Genomic DNA, 19,835 nt, shown 5'->3' with positions numbered 1-19,835 from the left:
TTTTTTAAATTCTGTTCTGAATTATAAAATGTTGCAAGGAACATATCCTGAAAGTTTGAGGTATTTGTAACAAAAAATGCAAGATGAGATAGATTTTTAGTAATTTTTTTTTTGCAGGTTTAGTTTGCGCCTCCTATAAGGAACCTGTTATTGGCTCCAACTTTGACCTGCTATATCTCAAAAAATTTTTTGAATTTTTTAAATCAGTAAAAAGCATCTTGTAGCTTAGTTAAAACCCAATAAGATAAGACTAAATTGTGAAAAAAGAAAAGTTTTTCATTACATTTTAAGAGCTTCATAATAAAATGAATTAAGTATTAATAATGTAAAAGTTTAAAAAATCTTCATGTATATCAGTGTTACTAATGAGTAAACAATAGTATGCTTAGGAATGTCTTCATTTTACATATATAAATTTAGTTTATTTAAACTATATAACTGTATAACTTAAAATTATCTAACTTTAAAATCTTTTTTTATCACAAAAACTTAATATTACAATTCTTTATATAAATTTTAATATGTAATTTTACATAGCCAATAATTTGGACAATTAAATCATAGCAAGAGTTAATTTATATAAAAAATAATCTATACAGTTTAGTTTTTACATGTAATTTTTTCAATTATCTAACCACACTGTGCACAGTTTTTAAATTATTCAGTAACCATAGATCTGTATTATTAAACAAAAAAATTGAAATAAATCAATTAAATTATTTTATTAGGATTTTACTTTAAAATGAGTGATACAGAGGAAATTTTTTATGATTGTGATCAAGCTGGTGGTGAAAAAAAAGAACTTGAATCAAAGTTGTCCTTAAAAGAAACAAATAATGCAGACAAAACTGATAGCATTTTAACACCAGACACAGATAAAAATTTAAGTACATCATCAGATGAAAACTCCAATAATGAAAACTTAGAATGTAGTGATGAAGAAGAAGGGTTCTTAAGTGAAGAAGAAGTTGAAGTTAGAAGAAATAGAGCTTTACAATTTAAAACTGAAGGAAATTCAGCTTATAAAGCTGAAAATTATTCCAGTGCAATTGATTTGTACACTGAAGGCCTTTTGATTTGTCCAAAAACTTGCAAAGAAGAGCGTTCTGCTTTATTTAACAATAGATCTATCTGTTTAGATTTAATAGGACAAAAGGAAAAAGCAATTGTTGATTGCACAAAAGCAATTGAATTAAACGATAATTATATTAAAGCTATTAGAAGAAGAGCTAAACTTTACCAAGAAAGTGAAAAACTTGAAGAGTCTCAGTCTGACTGGGAAAGGCTACTAAAAATACCAAACATCCCTAGTCAATTTTCAACTGAAGCTAAAACTGCTTTGTTTAAGCTAAAACAACAGATTGAAGAAAGAAATGAAAAATTGAAAACTGAAATGATGGGGCAACTGAAAAAACTTGGTAACATGTGCTTGAAACCATTTGGATTATCCACTAACAATTTTAAACTTGAACAAAATGAGCAAGGCTCTTATTCCTGTCAATTTGTTCAAAATCCTGATGCAAATACATAGTGTTTGATTTTATTACTTCAAAACTTTTTTTTTTTTATGGCAATTTAGAAGCATAAAAATATTGATATTACTTGTATTCAAGCAATAAAACATACTTAATAATTGTTTTAGGATATTTCGTTTTTTAACATGTTAAATACGTTGGTTATAAAATCTTAATATAATTATTAAAATATAAAATAAAATGTTATAATTTTATTCATTTCTGCAGACTATTTTAAAAATAGAATAAAAAAATGGATTCTGGTTTTTACAGAGTAAGTACATCAATATTTTAATTTGTTTTTGACTAAGGTTTTTGAAACTCTAAAAGCTTAAATATTTTTTATACGTATATATAATATTTATAATATATAAATATTTATATAAAAGAAAATATTCTTACAGTATAAAACCTTTAAAACTCAACATACATGTTTATAGTTTTTAAGAAATACTAAGTTTTAACAATGGTATAATTGTGTTAAGCATCAAATGGATATGCTAAAATATTGAGATGTTTATAGAAAAAAGTTATTTGATTTTGCTTTATATCGAGTTGATTTGCTTGTTAATAATTAGCTTAAAAATATGAATTTTTATATCTCTTTCATAAGTAATTATACTTTTTCTTTTATATATAAGTTAATAGTAGGTAATTTTTTTAAAATATTTTTTTTAATTTCCAGCACAATGCCAACACCTAATTATAAAATATTAAGTTGAAAATTGAGTAGTTATGTATTTTATTTTTAAGTTGAAAAGTAAAATAAAAAACTTAAATTGAATCTGAAACAAAAAATCACTACCTGCAACTAATAAATGCATATGATTTGTTGTTTAGAAGTACATATAAAGGTTTGTATTTTTTACAGGGTACTACTACTGAACAAGATAATAGGTTCTCCAATAAGAATAAAAAATTGATGAAGTCAATGAAATTTTCAGAAAACTTAGCTGCAAAGGTTAGTAATTTAATTGTTTTCTTACTTTTGATAATTTTAATTTCCATTAAATATTAAATAAGACAGAAGGGTGTGGGTCAAATATTTTATTTTGAAAATTTATTGACACCAATTTGAATGCTTCAAGAATGAGATATTTAAATATAAAATAAAAAGTTTTTAGAAAGTTTAAAAGAAATTTTAAATTAATTTTTGTGATACAGTCAGTTTCTATAAAAACTAAATCAATATTAAAAAATAATTTTTGTAGTCAATTTTCTCATAATTAAAGAAATTCTAAAACTATATCATCTTCTTTAATTTTTTAACTATTTAGCTAAACATTTTCGAATTTCTCAAACAGTTTATTTTAGGGTTGCCACACCTCAAGATATATTAGGCCAACTCAGGCTAGTTTTAATATTTTAGAGCGTTTTTGAAAAAATCAGGCTGACAAAAGTAACTATGATTCTATATTAAGAAACTCATCAAATTTATTTTTCACCTAGTGGCTAGTTCTACTTTATTGTAAAAGTTCCAACATTTGTTTTATATGCTGAATTTAAAATTAATGATGAAAACATGATATGTTTATATTAAAGGTATAAGTTTATTTTTTATTTTACAAAACTTGTTGTTACAAAGTTATTGTAGAGCTTATTATATTTAAGTTTTGTCATTTTGTATAAATTTTACTATAATTTGAAAAATACTTTTTAATTATTTTTTAAGTTGTTTTTAATTACATTTCTAAAACTGAGTAATGTTGTAAAAAAGTCAAAAAATAAACATGTTTTATCCCAACTATGCATATTAAACAATTTATTTTTATGACTTTTATATATTTCTATTTTTCAGAATTATTTATTTAGTTCACTGACAAACTCTTAAAGCTAAACTTAGTTTGCTAAATAAATTTTCTAGAAAAAATTTGTTCTGGGTTTACAAAGTACAGATCTTTAATTGTTTTCTAACAATCAAACCTATAATAAAACTTAGTATGATATTTTTAAGAATTTTATAAATTTTTATTGGTTACTCAAATTCGTCAGTTGGTTTGATTAAAATAATTCTTATCACTTTTAATATTATTATTATCTTTTAATAATTTTAACCCTCTGAAGCTTTAAAGTTTGTTTTAAAATAACAGTTATATATTTTTATCAATAGGGATTTTATTAAATGAACATTACTTGTTTAATAATTATTTTTGTATATTTTGTAACAATTTCAGTAACTAAAACGCTATCTTATTTTGGCTATGAAAACAGTATTGCTCTTTATATTTAAATTTTTTAGTTTATGATATGTAATTGTATTACAAAATGTTTTTTTAAATGTCAAGAAACTATGCATCTTATCGTAAAAATAACTTGCATAAAATAGAGGTCAAAAAACATATCTGAAAATCCTGTATTTTTGTTCAATGCAGTTTATAGTTTTTCTAATAGTTATTAGATATCTACTTTTTTAGTAACAGGTTCGACTATTTTTTCAACTTCATTTAAACTTTGTCTGAAAATGCTAGTAAACGAGGTTTTATTTTTTTGCAGTTGTATGGTTCAAAAACGGTTAATAATCTCATTGTGGGAAATTTTTTTCAAATGTGTAATAAATGAACAGATAGATATGAAAAAAGTGGATTTAGATGTACTGAAGCCTTGGATTGAAAAGCGAGTAACTGAAATATTGACTTTTGAAGATGATGTTGTCATAGAATTTATTTACAACTCTCTCTCTGAAAAACAAGTAAGTTTTTGAAAAAAGTTTTTTACTGTTTTACAGTTTATAACTATGATAGAATTATATACATTTTAGTAACGAAATAAAAAATCTGTGTTAATGAAACTAAAAAAGTTTTTATTTACAATATTTATTTCTATAATGGGTCTAGGATACATTCAAGTGGTTTTGTTACTATGTAAAACTTTCATCTAAATAAATTATCAAAATATTCTTTATACAAAAGCAACTTAAAGTTGATTTTATAACAAGAACAGTTTGGTTATTTATCTACATAAAATTGCATAAAAGATAAAGAAAAATAACGATACTATTGTTTATAATAAATTTATTTAAAATTTTATTTTATCATTAGTTTCCGGACCCAAAGGAGCTGCAAATAAACGTGACTGGATTTTTTAACGGCAAAGGAGCGCGTATTTTCATGGGCGAGTTGTGGGCGCTGCTGAAGTCAGCTCAGGATTCCGGTTGTGGAATCCCTGCTGAAATGATGGAGGCGAAAAAGGAGGCAATCAGACAACGTAAAGTAAGTTTATTTACTTTTGTTTTATCTAGTCTGTTGAATGAAAATGAGAATACTTATTTTTATTTAATGCTTTTGTTCCAATTAAAATTTATTATTTAGCTTAATTCTTCCACGTAAAGAATTTATACTTCTTTAAAATGTTTCAATCTCAATATTTATATTGAAGTAAACAAAAATTATTTATTAGTCTCATAAATTTAATCTTCCATAGGCACATATAAAGCTCTTTATTTTTGATCCATCAAAACTACTTTGGCTTTTATTGAAATCTAATGATTCGCTTTTGTGCAATACAAACTAAAAAGTAATATCAAGTTGTAAATACCAAGTTAATTGATACGTAGTTAAGACATGAATGGTACTTGTTCGCTTAATTTTTTAATTTTATATAAAAATTTCAAGATTTTGTATTAGGAAAATATTTTCTCTTAATATCATTTTTTACATTTATGATAGCTAGAAGTGTTGTTTTTTTCATCAGTTTTTTGTATATAGTCAAGTTAATTAAAATATTCTTAAAAGAAAGAGTTTTAAAAAGTAATTTGAACAATGTTTAAAAAAAACTGTTAAACATAAAGTTTAAAAAAATACAGTGGTAATAATTTTATGTGCTTGAGTATATATATATTTTTTTTAAGTTATTTGCTTTCTATGTTGTTAATTAAAAAAAGAAAAAAAAAAAAAATATGTAAATAATCTATAGTATTTATTCTTATCAAATATTATATAGTTTTATAACAGTCGGATTTAACATTTATATTGTATCTATTATTAACCATTAATATTTAGTATTTATTATTATTTTTAATAACCAAATATACACACCTACTTTGGCTTCTATTCTTTCCTTACTGTTTTTAATTTTTTACAGAGTTCCGTTACAGTGTATTAACTTGCTAACACACAGAAACATGTCTTAGTTAAATAAAGAAAGAGTACTGTTTAAATTTGTTATTATTATGTATGTTAATGAACTTGCTTCGCTAGGATTTTTATTAGCAAACGATTAACTTGAAATTTTTAATAGTGAATATATACATACTATTTCAAAAAATATTACATCAATAAAGTATATTTCAAAATAAGTATAATATAAATATAATAAAATAAATATTCCTAACATGTGAGTTACTATATATATTTAGTTTTCAAGATATGTTTTTTTTAGTGAGTAAACTTTTGTAATCGTTTTTAAAAGCTGTAAATGTTTGACAAATTTCCACTGCATTTCTTCGAAGTGAGCTTGAAAAAAGTTCCCTGTAAACATTTACAATACTTTAAGACACCATTTTTATCTTACATTAATTTGACTTACACAATGTTTGATTAAGTACAGAGTGTTTAATATATTTTATACTTAACATACCGATATTGTAAGCTTGTATACTTGTAATTTTGTAAATTAATATAACTACAAAATTCATTTTTAGATTGAAGATGCTAAATTGGAAGAGATGAAAAAACTCAAGAAAGAACGTTCAAGATCACGGTTGGTTTATTTTTTACCTAAAGCACTTATAAGTTTGTTAAATATTATTACAATTATTAAATATTAAAATATTAATTAGTAATAAATATATATTCATCATAATAAAATTTCAGGTCTCGCGGCAAGCGAAGCCGGAAAACGAGAAGCAGGTCGAGATCGCGGTCACGTGACCGACGAAGCAGAAGGTCCAGGTCACGTGATCGATCGTCGAGAAAGCACAAGTCGAGCCGGAGAAGCAGGTCACGTGAGAAGCGTCATCGCAGCTTGTCGCGGGAGCAAGAAAAAACCCGAGAAAAGTCATCGTCTCCCCCGAGTCAACGACACGACAATGAGGAAGAGAAGTCCTCGCCGAAATATCTTGATGTCAAGGTCGCTAAGAAAGGTATGTTTGAAAGTTTTTACTTAAAGTTTTTTAATTGTGTTTATATTTTTCAATTTATGAAACCATTATAATTTGATGACACCTAATTTATTAAAATACGAGCTTTAACTAAATACACTCAGTCTGAAGCTATAAAATGTTTCCGGACAATTTTTGGTGACTCAGATGTTTATCCGCTTCAAAGGAACTTTGAAGACCTGCAATTTGAGAAAAACTAAATGATAAATTAAGATTGTATTTGTTACGTGCTAAACATTTGGAAAACAAGTTTAAGTAAAAAATTAGAAAAAATAGTAAGATTATTATTTTTGTAGAAAATTCAACCGAACCACAACAAAGCGATGATTCTGAGCCTCCAAAGCAGGATAAAAAGTACGGACTCAATGTTAAAAAGAAGAGCGGCAAACGCGACTCGGAGGACGAAAAGAAGAAAAAAAGGAGATCTTTGTCGCCTCGCGCCGATCGTCACAAAAAATCTTCGAAGAAACGAAGAGATTCAGTGTCGTCAGAAGATGATGATGAAGAAGATAAGAAAAAGAAAAAATCGCGCAAGTCTAGTCACAGGTTGCACATTTTAGTCATTTATCATAATAAAATTAATTAAACTTAATTTTTTTTTAATTAAAAAATATCAATTTTTTATGGTTGTGCCCAGTGGCGTCGCGTGGTATTTTTCTTAGGTGGTGCAGAAAAAAAAATCCGAGTTAAAGGTGATCGATGTGCCCCTATTGAGTTGTCCCTGCTCGAGTTGCCTCTACTAGAGTTGCCTCTTCTCGAGTTGCTTCTGCTCGAGTTGCTTCTGCTCGAGTTGCCTCTGCTCGAGTTGCTTCTTCTCGAGTTGCTTCTGGTCGAGTTGCTTCTGCTCGAGTTGCTTCTGCTCGAGTTGCTTCTTCTCGAATTGCTTCTTCTCGAATTGCTTTTTCTCGAGTTGCCTCTTCCCGAGTTGCTTCTTCTCGAGTTGCTTCTTCTCGAGTTGCCTCTTCTCGAGTTGCTTTTTCTCGAGTTGCTTCTTCTCGAGTTGCTTCTTCTCGACTTGCTTTTTCTCGAGTTGCCTTTTCTCGAGTTGCTGTTTCTCGAGTTGCTTCTTATCGAGTTGCTTTTTCTCGAGTTACTTCTTCTCGAGTTGCTTTTTCTCGAGTTGCTTTTTCTCGAGTTGCTTTTTCTCGAGTTGCTTTTTCTCGAGTTGCTTTTTCTCGAGTTGCCTCTTCTCGAGTTGCTTCTTCTCGAGTTGCTTTTTCTCGAGTTACCTTTTCTCGAGTTGTTTCTTCTCGAGTTGTTTCTTCTCGAGTTGCTTCTTCTCGAGTTGCCTCTTCTCGAGTTGTTTTTTCTCGAGTTGCCTTTTCTCGAGTTGCTTTTTCTCGAGTTGCCTCTTCTCGAGTTGCCTCTTCTCGAGTTGCTTTTTCTCGAGTTGCTTCTTCTCGAGTTGCTTTTTCTCGAGTTGCCTCTTCTCGAGTTGCCTCTTCTCGAGTTGCTTTTTCTCGAGTTGCTTCTTCTCGAGTTGCTTCTTCTCGAGTTGCTTCTTCTCGATTTGCCTCTTCTCGAGTTGCCTCTTCTCGAGTTGTTTTTGCTTCTGGACTTCCCTTTGCTTGAATCGCCTGTGCTCTACTTAGCTTTGTGTTCATTTTTTGTTTACAATAACTTGTGGAATGATACATAAACCTGTACTGTTTAAGGGAATTTTCAACTTAGCTTACTTACCGCAAGATATAGATTTTGCGGTAATTCTTGATGATATGTTACTGTTTTGAGTTCATTTGCGGCAGTCAGCTAAGAGTTTGTGGCAGTGAAGTGAGCAAAATGGTCGTTTTCTAAATTGGAGTTTTATAAGAGATTTTGTTTTAAAAAATAACGAAAACGTTATAGATACTTAATTTTTTCTTACACAATTTTAAGGTGGTGCAATTGCGGCAGTGCAACACCCCAGGCGACGCCCCTGGTTGTGCCAATACACCTGGAAAAACCTGGAATTTGAGAAATTTTGAAAAAAAAATCTGGAACTTTTACATGTTAAGTAGTAAAACTTTGATTTGACAGAAAAAATCTATCACATAGATAAAAATATTTAGTCATCATCGTAAAATTTCTTATTAAAAAGCACATTTATAGTTGCTTCACAGTATCTTTTCAATGTTTTTATACTATTTAAAACAGTTTCTTATCTTAAACTTAACTTTAAACTAGTGATGTACCGGACTCACTATCCGGGTCCGGATCAGGCCGGATATTGCCATCTTTGTCTGATATCCAGATCCGGCCGGATCTTGATTTTAAAAAAAGGTTCGGTTCCGGCCGGATCCTAACAGAGGTCCGGCTGATTCGGATCTAGTTAGTAAAAAAGAGCATACAGAAAAGTATTTTTTCAAAAACAAACCCTGTGTAATTTAAAAAGAGTCATTTTCGTCAGTTGAAATTAAACACTTATCGTGATTGGCTCATTTTGTACACGAGACCAATTTACATTTGTTTACATTTAAACTATGAAATAAACATTTCAGAAATTCAACTCTTTACCTATGTTGTAAAATTAAAAACTTTACTACCAAATTGTCAACCTTATGGCTAGCTGTTCTACTGACTATTAGATTAAAGCACTTTTTTCAGTTTTTAAAAACCTTTACAGGGTTCCCATATCCCTAGATTTCTCTAGATATCCGTAGATTTTTGCAATTATCCAAAAAATAAAAACCCTAAATTTGCCTAAACAAAATTGAAAAAATCATGAATTTCCCTAGATTTCTCTAGATTTTACTTTTTTTTTAGTGCTGGACCAATTTTTATGATATATATATAATATAACATAATTGACATAATATGACTCACTATCCGGGTCCGGATACGGCCGGATCTTGATATGAAAAAAAAGTCCAGATCCAGGTCCGGCCGGACCCGAAATTGTGGGTTCAGTATGTGGGTACTACTTTAAACTAAAAATAAACCGAAAAACTTGTACTTTTGAAAACTTTTTGGAAAACATTTATTAACCCTGATTTCAGCCTTGATTGTTTGTTGTTTGAACTGAAAATTATATAAATAAACTACATAGAATTTAAGGTTTTTTTTAAACTTCAGTTATATTTTATCATCGTGACGTAACAGACGCCGCGAACCATCTTACGATTCAGAAGAGGAGCGTCGCTTGAGGAGGCGCGAAGAAGAGCGTCGAAGGAGGAGAGAGGAGGAAGAAATTAGGAGGCGCGAGGAAGAGAGAAGAATCAGAAGGAGACGGAGGGAAGAGGAAGAAGAACGAAGATTGCGGTAAATAATTATTAAGAACAAAAATTTATATATATCATATTTAATTCTACAGTAAGAAGAAAATTTTTTATAAACTAATTACAAAATAAATAAAAAAATTTTGTTACTTTCTTTTATTTTTGTTAAAAACTTAAGTTGCCTGTTGGCATTTTAGTGAGATGAAGCGAGCTGCGGAGGCAAGGAGAAAAGCTCGCAAGAGGAGAAGACCTTCCACGTCATCCTCCGAGGACAGCTCCGACGAATCGTCATCATCGAGTGACGACTCCGCGACGTCATCGTCGTCATCATCCGAGTCTTCGGAGTCGAGCGCAGTTGAGGAGAAAAAGACGAAGGACCGAAAAAGGAGGAGCATCAAAAAACTTTCTCAGTCGCAAAAAAGCAAAAAGTTAGTTAAATTAAACACAACAACAATTAAAAAAACTTCTATAACACTAAGCCTAAGATATGTAGTTATACTATTTTGTAAATTTATTGATGCTGCTTGTCTTAAGTAGGCACAATTTTTTAGAATGTTTCTGTTGTAAATAAATTTAGTTTTTGAAGCTTATATTTATGATAAACAAAACAAAAAACAGATTTAGGTTTAAGTTTCTTCAATTCTGGTTAAGTATTCAGTTATAATGCATACAAAGTTCAGAAAAACCTTAAATTTATAAGTTTTTATGTAGGTGTGTAGGTTATAATCTATGTGTAGTATAAATATTTATATCATAATCAATTTGTAGACATCGTTTGGATAAAAAAGTTGAAGAATCAAGTGAAGACAGCTCGGAAGATGAAAAAGTTCATGTCAAAAATGTTAGTTTCATTCAAAGACAAGTAACAATATTTTTAATAGTCGAAATTTTGATGCATCTATTTGGTGGTACTAATTTTAAGTTTTACATAATTGTACTTTTTGTTTCTTACAGAGTTGCCAAAAAAAACCTGGAATTTTGAACAAAATCACTAAAAAAACCTGGAGTTTTTAACAATTTTTACATGTTCAGTAGTAAAATTTCGATTTGACACAAAAAATCTATCATATAGATATAAAAAATTAGTCATCATCAAAATGTTTTATTTTTGTTAAAAACACATTTAAGTTGCTGTACAGTATCTTTTAAATTTTTTTATACTATTTAACACAGTATGTTACCTTAAACTTGACTTGAAAATAAAAATAAACCAAAAAATGTGTACTTTTAAAAACCTGGAGGAAATTTTGAAAACCTGGAGAAATTTGCCAAATGTTTTTGGCAACCCTGTTCTTATTGTTATAATTTTATTAATGATTACACTATTTTTAGTTATTGTCTACAATTAAATTTTTATAAACTATATAATATATGTACTTTTCCATTCTTTTCTTTTAAATCCTAGCTATTATGATTTAATATAAGCTTAAAAACAATTTATAAAATTGTTACTCTATAATAGGCTCAGACGAAGAAAAAATCGTCAAAAAAACTAGAGAAATCCAAGGTAAGAATTTTCATTGCATTAAGCCTTTATTATTATTATCTAAACTGCAATAAAAAACAGGTGAGCTCTAAAAAACACAAGGAAGAAAAGTCTGCTAAAAAGACTCGAGTCAACGAAGAAGACGAAAAGAAAAAGCGCAAGTCTCGGGATTTGAAAAAGAAGAAGAGACGGCACGAAACGACAGAAGAAGAAGAAAGTTCGTCGGAGGAATCATCGGAACATGAGTCGCCGGTGAGGAAGGTGAAGAAGTCAAAGAAAGTCGAGAAGCGTCATTCCAAGAAGAAGCGGCGCAAGGAAGAGAGCTCCGAAAGTTCGGAGGGATCTTCGGAGGAGGACGAATCGTCGGAGTTTTCGGAGGGAGAGTACAGGAGACGCGCGCTCGCGTCCATGAAGCAAAAGAAAAGAAACTGATGGGTTTTAGGATTTTGGTTTAAAATACCTATATGTATTTATTCGAAATGGTTTTAATTATGTTAAAGTTTGAAATAGTGAATGTTTTTCATGAGCTTTAATGTAAAACTTTTGAAATGCTTGATTTATAATTACTCCTTACTTGGTTGTTATAACTTTTCAAAATAAATTGTATTCGTTATTTTAATAAATTTAGGTTTAACTTATATAAGTTTCTTTGGCAGAGTAGTTTATGTAGCTTGACATATAGTTTTGTAGTTAGAAATTTGTTTAAACCAGACGAGTTTTTCGTTGATCGAAACAGAGAATAAATTATTTTCTGAAACAAAGAACTTATTCTGATAAGCTTATCAAGCATAACAGTACAAATATCCAAAAAAAAGAAACATTTGATAGTATAATACGTAACAGAGTTTTTACTGTTTTGGTTTTGTCATAAATTGTCATTCATTAATATTATAACTTAATTTATAACATTTGTACTATAATTTCTTATTGACTGATAATTAGTATTTCGTAAACTGACTGATTTTTAAGTTTCATACATTATGATTGGTTGGTTACTATTTTATAAGTATGATGAATCAGGATGTAGCATGTTAAAACTTTTTAGGAAAACTTAATAGATGATACGAATATATTTAAAAGATTGGCATGACATTTGTTGTAAAACTTAATCTAAGAATATAAACAGTAACTAGTTGTTGTAAATTCATAGATATTTACCACTTTTTTTTTGTATACAAAAGTATTTGGTATTATTATTTATTGAACGACAAAAAATACACTCAAAAAGTTGTCAAAGGACTTGGTGTACAAACACATTTCGGTTAATAAATGTTTCATTGTACAAGAAATACAACATGAATTATTAAGACAAAACCTTTACAGGCTTGACACTCATATTATTTTGGAAAATTTAATTAATCTTTGATTTTTTAGTTTTGTTATTTAAACTACTAGTTAGTTATTGTTACTAGTTTTTTAAACTAAAATTTTATGTTTTATACGTTTTTTGTTAACAAAAGTAATTTATCAGGTTAGGTTCAGGGTTTTTTCCTTTTTACCCATCTACTTTATTCTGAAAAATATAACTCTGTCATTTAGCCAGCATTAATCTGAACATAATACTGTTTTTAAAGATAAACAATTGATGTTTTGATTGTTAAAACTATTGGTTTTATCTTTGTGCATTTTATAATAAAACAAAAAGGGCATTCCTTTCATTAAACTATAAGGTGAATTTTTATTTCTTTTTAAGCTAGTTAACTAAATTTTTTAATTATTTCTATAACATGCAAAACATACTTCAATTTGTTTGAATGGTCCTCCAAACTTACTTGTTTTTGATATTCTATGACGAATATAAATTATAATAACCTAAACGAATTAATTTAATATTCTAATAAATTTATTAGATTTTACAAACCAAACTATCATAAGTAGTTGTATACTACAACTAGTAAAGAGAAAGGTATATTGTGCAAATGTGCATAATAAGGAAAAAGTTATGACTTATCTTTTTATTAATATTTAAATCAAAAAGCCTTATAAACTAAAATTAGTTGTTAAAGCTAAAAAGCATGTTGTTGGGCATTTTTGCTTGAAGGGAAACTTAAACTAAATTTTTGTGATAACTCTTTATTAGTATCTAGTATTTGTAGAATAAAAGTTTTATAACATGATAAAAAGAACAGTTTTTAATTGAAAAAATCAGTCGCTAAAGTCACAAAAAGCAATATGGTGCAGTTATTTTTGAAAAACTCGTTTTTAAAACTTGACCTTCTAACTTTAAATTCTAATGCATCTATGTTTTACCTAAGCTCCGTTTTATAATATACAGTTAGTACCTGAGTGATTCAAACTTTTTAAAAGCGATTGTATTGCATGCTTGTTACATTTATGCAAACCTGCAGCAGTGTACTTTTTTTTGCGAAATAAAAATGGTTTTATATCAATTTTTATCTTAGAAAGACTCTATTTTATTAGCTAAAGTATACTTCTGTTCTTCGTTAAGTACAGCTAAGAGATAGTTTTTAAATGTTTTCTTTAACTCATTTATTGTACTTAAGTGTACACGAGCAAAACACAATGGAAATTTTTTGAGTTGAAACATATAGGTCTAATAGTTTTTTCCAGTTAAAAAAAAATCTTAGATTTTTTTTTGTCCAATAAAAATGTTAACTATTTCTCAAGATTTTATAAAAAGACAGTAAATAGAAATTACTTGTTTTTTTTGACGCATTTATGTTTTGAGGAGTTATGAAAAGACTTTAAGTTTTAGAGATTTACTGAACCCAATAAATTGTTTTTAATAAAAGTTAGGGAAAAAGACGTAAATTGTCATTTATGAAGCTTCAAACATAGTGTTGGACCGTACTACACGAATTGAAAACTAAAATATTTTTAACACTTTAGAGTTTACTGGAAGCTATTAAGTTTTTAGAACAAAAATTAGGGTACAAGAAACTGTAAGTAAAGTATAAAATTAAACACAAGTTTTGGATTAAACCAGATTAAAAAATAAATAAAAAGTTTACTGAATCCCATTAAACTTAAAAGTAAAATTTAGGTAACAAGATGTTGATTGTAAACTTTAAATTTCACACACAGCTTAGAATTGTATCTGGACGTCTTTAAAATAAAAAATCTCCTACATAAAATACTTTTTAATACTAGTTTATTTATTGTAAAGTTCAGTATGAAAAACTCATTTTAAGTTTATAACTATTTTTTAATTGCTTTAAATAAACTTAAGACATTTCATAATTTTTAAAAGTTTCGTTCTGTATTAATGCTTTTTCATGAAAAAAAATTGTTTAAATAAATCCTATTTAATATACAATTCTTAATATCCTTAAAAGCAAACTTAATGATCTTTTAATTAATAATACTTATATAGTTTTAACCACAGTATTTAAAGACTTAGTAGTTTGCATTTGTTAAAATTTGAAATAAAGAATCAAATTGAATATCTTTATTAGACTGCATCAGTATCAACATATCAAATATTAAAAAGCTATAAACCTGATTCAATAACTACTCTGACAAAATTAGTCATATCATATGTTCGTATTAATCTGGAGTTCAACAATCAATTTTAGTCACCATATCATAAAAAAGAAGATAATAAAATTAAAACGGTAAATAGAAAGTTTACATGATTGCAACCGTTGCATCAAATGTTAAACAATTACTCTAAATTTGTTGGTTTGAAGTCTCTAGATGTAGAAGATGGAAATTTAATTAGATACTCCACTTTAAAATTTGAATGGTAAATATAAATATTATTGACATTTTTTTCTCCAAATAGTATGCATTAAGAAGAAATGATAAGTAAACAATCTGCAAAAGTAGTTTTAAAAGTAGCTGAATTATTTTTTCAAAACAAGTGTTATTTTGAGGTAAAAATTACTAAAAAATGAAATTTTTGTGTGAGAGAATACAGAATTTTGTTTAAAACTTTAAAAAATTGGTCAGTAAAAAAAAAAAGGATAGTTATTAGTAAAATTCTGTAAAAATAAAAAATAAAACGAAAATTAAACAATTCTTAAAAAATGATTCTTTATCAAAATTAAATACTGCTAATTGCTCAAAGTTATTTACAGCTATTTTTTCTCTACGCCTTCCCTCAAAAATTATCAAATCGTTTTCTGTACCTTGTAAAAATATGTTTGCTTCAATTCATTGTTCTAAATATTTTTGACTAGTTTATCCTACAGATCGTATTCACTAAACGTATTATATGTTTTAATAGTATTTTTATAAAGTCTATTTGCCTTAAAAGCTATAGTTTTAATTAAAACGTAAAAGTTTACGTTTTACGAACTAAATTTTCGTTTTGTTTTAATTTCAATAACGACCTTGTGTATTGAATATCATTGTAACTTTTTTGCGCTCCATTTTATTTGTTTTATTTAATTTATTTTTTCTTCATATGTTTTTGTTTAAGTGGCTCGGGTTCTGATGCCTGTGTCCAACGCTTGCTAAATAATTTACAAAAACAATAAAAAACTTCTACTTTTTATATACTTTAAAAACATTAATTTTGACCTTATTGTACCCTTTAAAATCTTAGTTTTCTGAAAAGTTTCAGATTTTTTCTAAACTGTTAGTTTGATTATGTTATTAAACATTTTAAACTTTTTTTTTAAGTTTTTATTTTATTTTACAATAATGAACTGAAAACTTAGATTTTATTCTATAAAAACAACAATTTAAGCAAGTAACTTTAGAAAAATTAAGAACTTAAAAAAAAAGCCTAAATTAATTTTCATAAATCATGATTTTTTCTACTTAAGAAAAGTGAAAGTTTTATAGGTGACAATTAGTGAATAAAAGTAAGTATGATAAATATTATAGTTGTAAAAATATATAAAAAGAAATACTTTTTCTGTTTATATTAACCTTAAAACTTTAAGTTACTATTAAAATTATTTTCAGTGTTTTTTAAAAGTTACCTTTAAATTGTAAATACTTTAGTATATTTATAGTTTTTTTAGAAAGTATGGTATAGCATTGCTGAAAACATAAAACTTTTCTTAGAATATTTTTTAAAAATTGTAACAATAATTAATAACAACTTAAACTTTTCATTAGTTCTAAGTACGAATAAAATCTTTCGGTTATCAAGTCTGTACATTATTTGGATACGGTTTAACGTCTTTTCCAGGAAAATTCTTGTATGTATATAACTATTGTAGAAAAAAAACTATAAAATTAAAAGCTACTTTTTATTACAAAAGTATGTACAAATCACTTTGCTAGATTGATGAAAAATGTTTTAAAGTAAAAATATATATTTGTGACAAACCTACATTACACAGCAGTAAAAAAATAGTCAATGTTTATTGTATTCATACATGTTTGCTTTAGTTTTTTTAATTCAATTGTAACAGAAGGGCCATACATGGCAAAACACTTTTTTGTAAATAATTTTTTTTAAATTCCATTCTGTTCTTTACATTAATGATTACAAATGGTAGTAAACTTAGCGTAGTTGGCAGATTACCATTCACTATCAATAGATGCACCCCTAAATAGTTGTCTTTGAATCGGAATTGTTTCAACTAATTAACAGCATTGGCTTTAAACACAATTTTAACAATTTTCAAAGAATTTTGAGCAATCTAATAAATTTAATAAAAAAATTAAACACATTAATAGTTTTTTCAGATAAAACTAAGAATTTATATAAAGTCAGACCTAAAAATTACTAAAGTTATCAAACTAAATTCCATCACAAAAGACTACAGAAGATGTGATAAAACCTCCGTCGACCGAATTAACTCTTGTGCCCGAAAAATATTAACTAAGAATGATATATCTGGTAAACGTATCCGTAAGTTAGCTATTTCTAAATCGTATACAACTATAAAAGACCATAAAGATAACTTCCAAGCACTATAAAATGCAGATTAGTTAATACAAGTAAAACAGACATTGGTAAAATATCTAAAGTAATTTTATCAAGTGTTATTAATGATAGAGCCGCCACCGTTTTGATCCAACGGAAAATACTGGTGAGCTATTAAAGTGGTTTTCGTCGATGTGTGATAAGACCAATAAGTGTTTTGCTAGTTTTGATATAGTTGAATTTTATCTATCTATTACTAAAGAACACCTTTTAAATTCCCTAAATTATGCTTCTAATTACTCAAACTTCGCAAACTCCGATAAAGAAATTATTTTACGTGCTTGCGATTCCTTACTTTTTTCAGACAACAATGTTTGGAAAAAGAAAAATACCGACACTTTTTTCGATGTGCCTATGGAAAACTTCCATAGTGCAGAGATTTGCAACCTCATCGGAATATACTGGGAAAAGTTTTCAGTAACTGTGGTTTATATAGAGACGATGGATTGGGTGTGATAGATCTAGCAAAACCTGTCGTATACGACAGAACAAGGAAACAAGTATTCATGGTAATTCAAGATTATGTTAGATCAGGGGTTGGCAAACTGCGGACCGCGGACAAACTGCAGCCTGCAAAGGGTAAATCTGCGGCCAACGAGCACGTTTTTATTTTGAATGGAATGCGGCAGCGAAAAATAGTTTTTGCGGCCCGCGACCATGTAAATGTGGCCCGACAAACAAAACATTTTTTAAGTTGATTTTTTCGGTAAAAGAATGTAATTGATTATTTTTCGTTTATGTCACTGGAAAAAACGTTTAAAACCCATTAAAAATTTCACTGCTTAGTCCTAAGATGTGAAAAAGACAGATTGGCTTTTTTACGGTTTTTTTATCAGTTTAGATATTAACTTCCTTTTTTCAACGGCAACTGGTGAACTAAAAATAAGTTTAAAAGTACTTGGATTCAGTAAGTTATTTATTAAATAAATTAACTAAATGCGAATGTTTTCTATTTTGTACAAAAGTAATGCACAGTAATGAACTAAAATGTGATTTCATCACAAATTAGGTGTTTTGTATAGCATTAATTTATAACTAAGTTTTTATAATAGATATTTTCTCTCTGTATTAAATTTAAATGTACACGGAAACATTTAACCATCATAATAAAAAGACACAAGTAGAATTTTTTGTTTTTGATTTTGAGTTTTTTTGATTTTTTAAATAATTTTTCTGTGCATTTTAAATTTATTCTTATGCACAATAAGGTGCTTATAAATAAGATGACCTTTAAGTTTTGAGCTATTTTTTTAGTATAAATACCACAAAAACACCCAGTGTAAAATTTTACATGATATGAAACTTTCATCTTGTCGGAATTCTATTTTCTGAAAATCACCCAAATACAAACTTTATGGGACCCAAAAAATACGACCTCGGAGTTTTAAGTTAGATGTTTTTTACAAGTGGCAATTATCACATAACACTTGTGCCCAGTTTAAGACGACTTAAAGTAAGTTTTATAGTGGCACTTTTTGATTTTTTGAAAATTAAAAACAATTTTAGCTGAATTTTTATTAGTTCTAAAATCTACGACTAGATTTTGATCATCAGGCTGACTTTTTTGCTTTGAAGAGTGGCAAAGAAGACTTTTGATGTATGTCTTTTTCAGTTTACACTTTTAGTTTTAATTATATGTAAAACTTTAAGTCCTGAAGGTGCTATGAATTTAAATAGTGTATATATTAATTATATACATATAATTTTACACTGGCTTAATGCAATTGCATTTAAGCCTGAAAACTTTTTTGAAGTATTTTGATTCAGGCTGATTCAAGCAAGGTTATAGTAACTAAAACTAATTTTCCTTTGCCTTAAAAGAGTGTTAGCCTTGGTCTTCTTAAACTTAAACATCAATTTAAACTTTTTTTTATAGAACGTCGCTGTACTTAACAATACCTAGCTTTGTAATAAAAGTGTTGGAAACTAATTTACTAAGAATAAAGATATATAATAACACATTGTGTTTACATTCTTTTTAAGGTTTAAAAGTAGCACCAAAAAACAGTTTTTTTGTTTATTATACATATACCATGGTTACTATACAGGAAAAACAAGCTTTTACAAAATAAAACAGTAGAAAAAGATGATAAATATTAAAAATAAGCTACTGATTTCTAGTAAAACTAATACAATTTTTTAGATTTATTACTGTTATTTCTTTATTATTATGTAAAAATGATTTTTGTTTTGTTTAACTATTTAATAGATTTAGTATTTAAAAAAAATCATAGTTTTTAGTGTTGCTATATACTAAGACATTCTCAGACTTGTGTTAAATTTTGTAAAAATCAGACTAGCTCATACTCATTTGAATTTTTTTTTGAAAGATTAATGCTGTTTACTATTTATACTTAAATTAAAATAACAAAATCAGTTTTCAGCTGATTAGTTATTATGAGTTTAAAATAAAATATGCTTTTGTCTTTCTTGAATTGTTAAAGGATTGATTTTTTGTCATAGGGTTGCTACCTAGTATTTAATGATTAAATTTTTTAAATAGTAAATAGTTTCTCAAGACTTAAGTATATTAGTTAAAGTAATTTTTAGCTCAATAAATATGTGAAATCTAGAAAAGCCTTCTGTGTATAGAAAAAAGTCATTTAAATTAAAATTAATAAAGCGAATAAAAGTAATTCCTTGAATAAAACCAAAACCATGTTCTTTTGTGTGTGACTAAAACTAAAACCTATAA

General features: G+C 27.5%; 2 protein-coding genes across 2 annotated transcripts; both read left to right on the top strand.

The window, feature by feature from the left end:
* The first annotated feature begins 733 nt into the window (after positions 1-733).
* Positions 734-1,743, top strand: LOC145830130 (tetratricopeptide repeat protein 1-like). The gene has a single exon (XM_082938015.1). The coding sequence runs from the start codon at positions 743-745 to the stop codon at positions 1,529-1,531; it is 789 nt and encodes a 262-aa protein (XP_082794141.1). The 5' UTR covers positions 734-742; the 3' UTR covers positions 1,532-1,743.
* Positions 1,684-12,638, top strand: LOC145830128 (uncharacterized). Its single transcript, XM_082938014.1, has 12 exons — positions 1,684-1,788; positions 2,386-2,475; positions 4,078-4,203; positions 4,553-4,723; positions 6,154-6,212; positions 6,326-6,594; positions 6,909-7,158; positions 9,691-9,849; positions 10,004-10,234; positions 10,575-10,647; positions 11,269-11,313; positions 11,374-12,638. The coding sequence occupies exons 1-12, from the start codon at positions 1,768-1,770 to the stop codon at positions 11,722-11,724; spliced, it is 1,845 nt and encodes a 614-aa protein (XP_082794140.1). The 5' UTR covers positions 1,684-1,767; the 3' UTR covers positions 11,725-12,638.
* The last annotated feature ends 7,197 nt before the right edge of the window (positions 12,639-19,835 follow it).

The sequence above is a fragment of the Thalia democratica genome, chromosome 2, assembly GCF_965202585.1.
Source record: "Thalia democratica chromosome 2, ktThaDemo2.hap1.1, whole genome shotgun sequence".
NCBI lineage: Eukaryota > Metazoa > Chordata > Thaliacea > Salpida > Salpidae > Thalia > Thalia democratica.
This window is presented reverse-complemented; position numbering and strand designations above follow the sequence as displayed.

Bases quoted from the DNA above. Each gene is read 5' to 3' on its own strand.
- LOC145830130 (XM_082938015.1), top strand. From the start codon at position 743: ATGAGTGATACAGAGGAAATTTTTTATGATTGTGATCAAGCTGGTGGT.
- LOC145830128 (XM_082938014.1), top strand. From the start codon at position 1,768: ATGGATTCTGGTTTTTACAGA. The intron at 2,476-4,077 runs GTTAGTAATTTA...ATAAATGAACAG, and splicing joins CAGAAAACTTAGCTGCAAAG to ATAGATATGAAAAAAGTGGA. The intron at 10,648-11,268 runs GTTAGTTTCATT...ACTCTATAATAG, and splicing joins AAAAAGTTCATGTCAAAAAT to GCTCAGACGAAGAAAAAATC.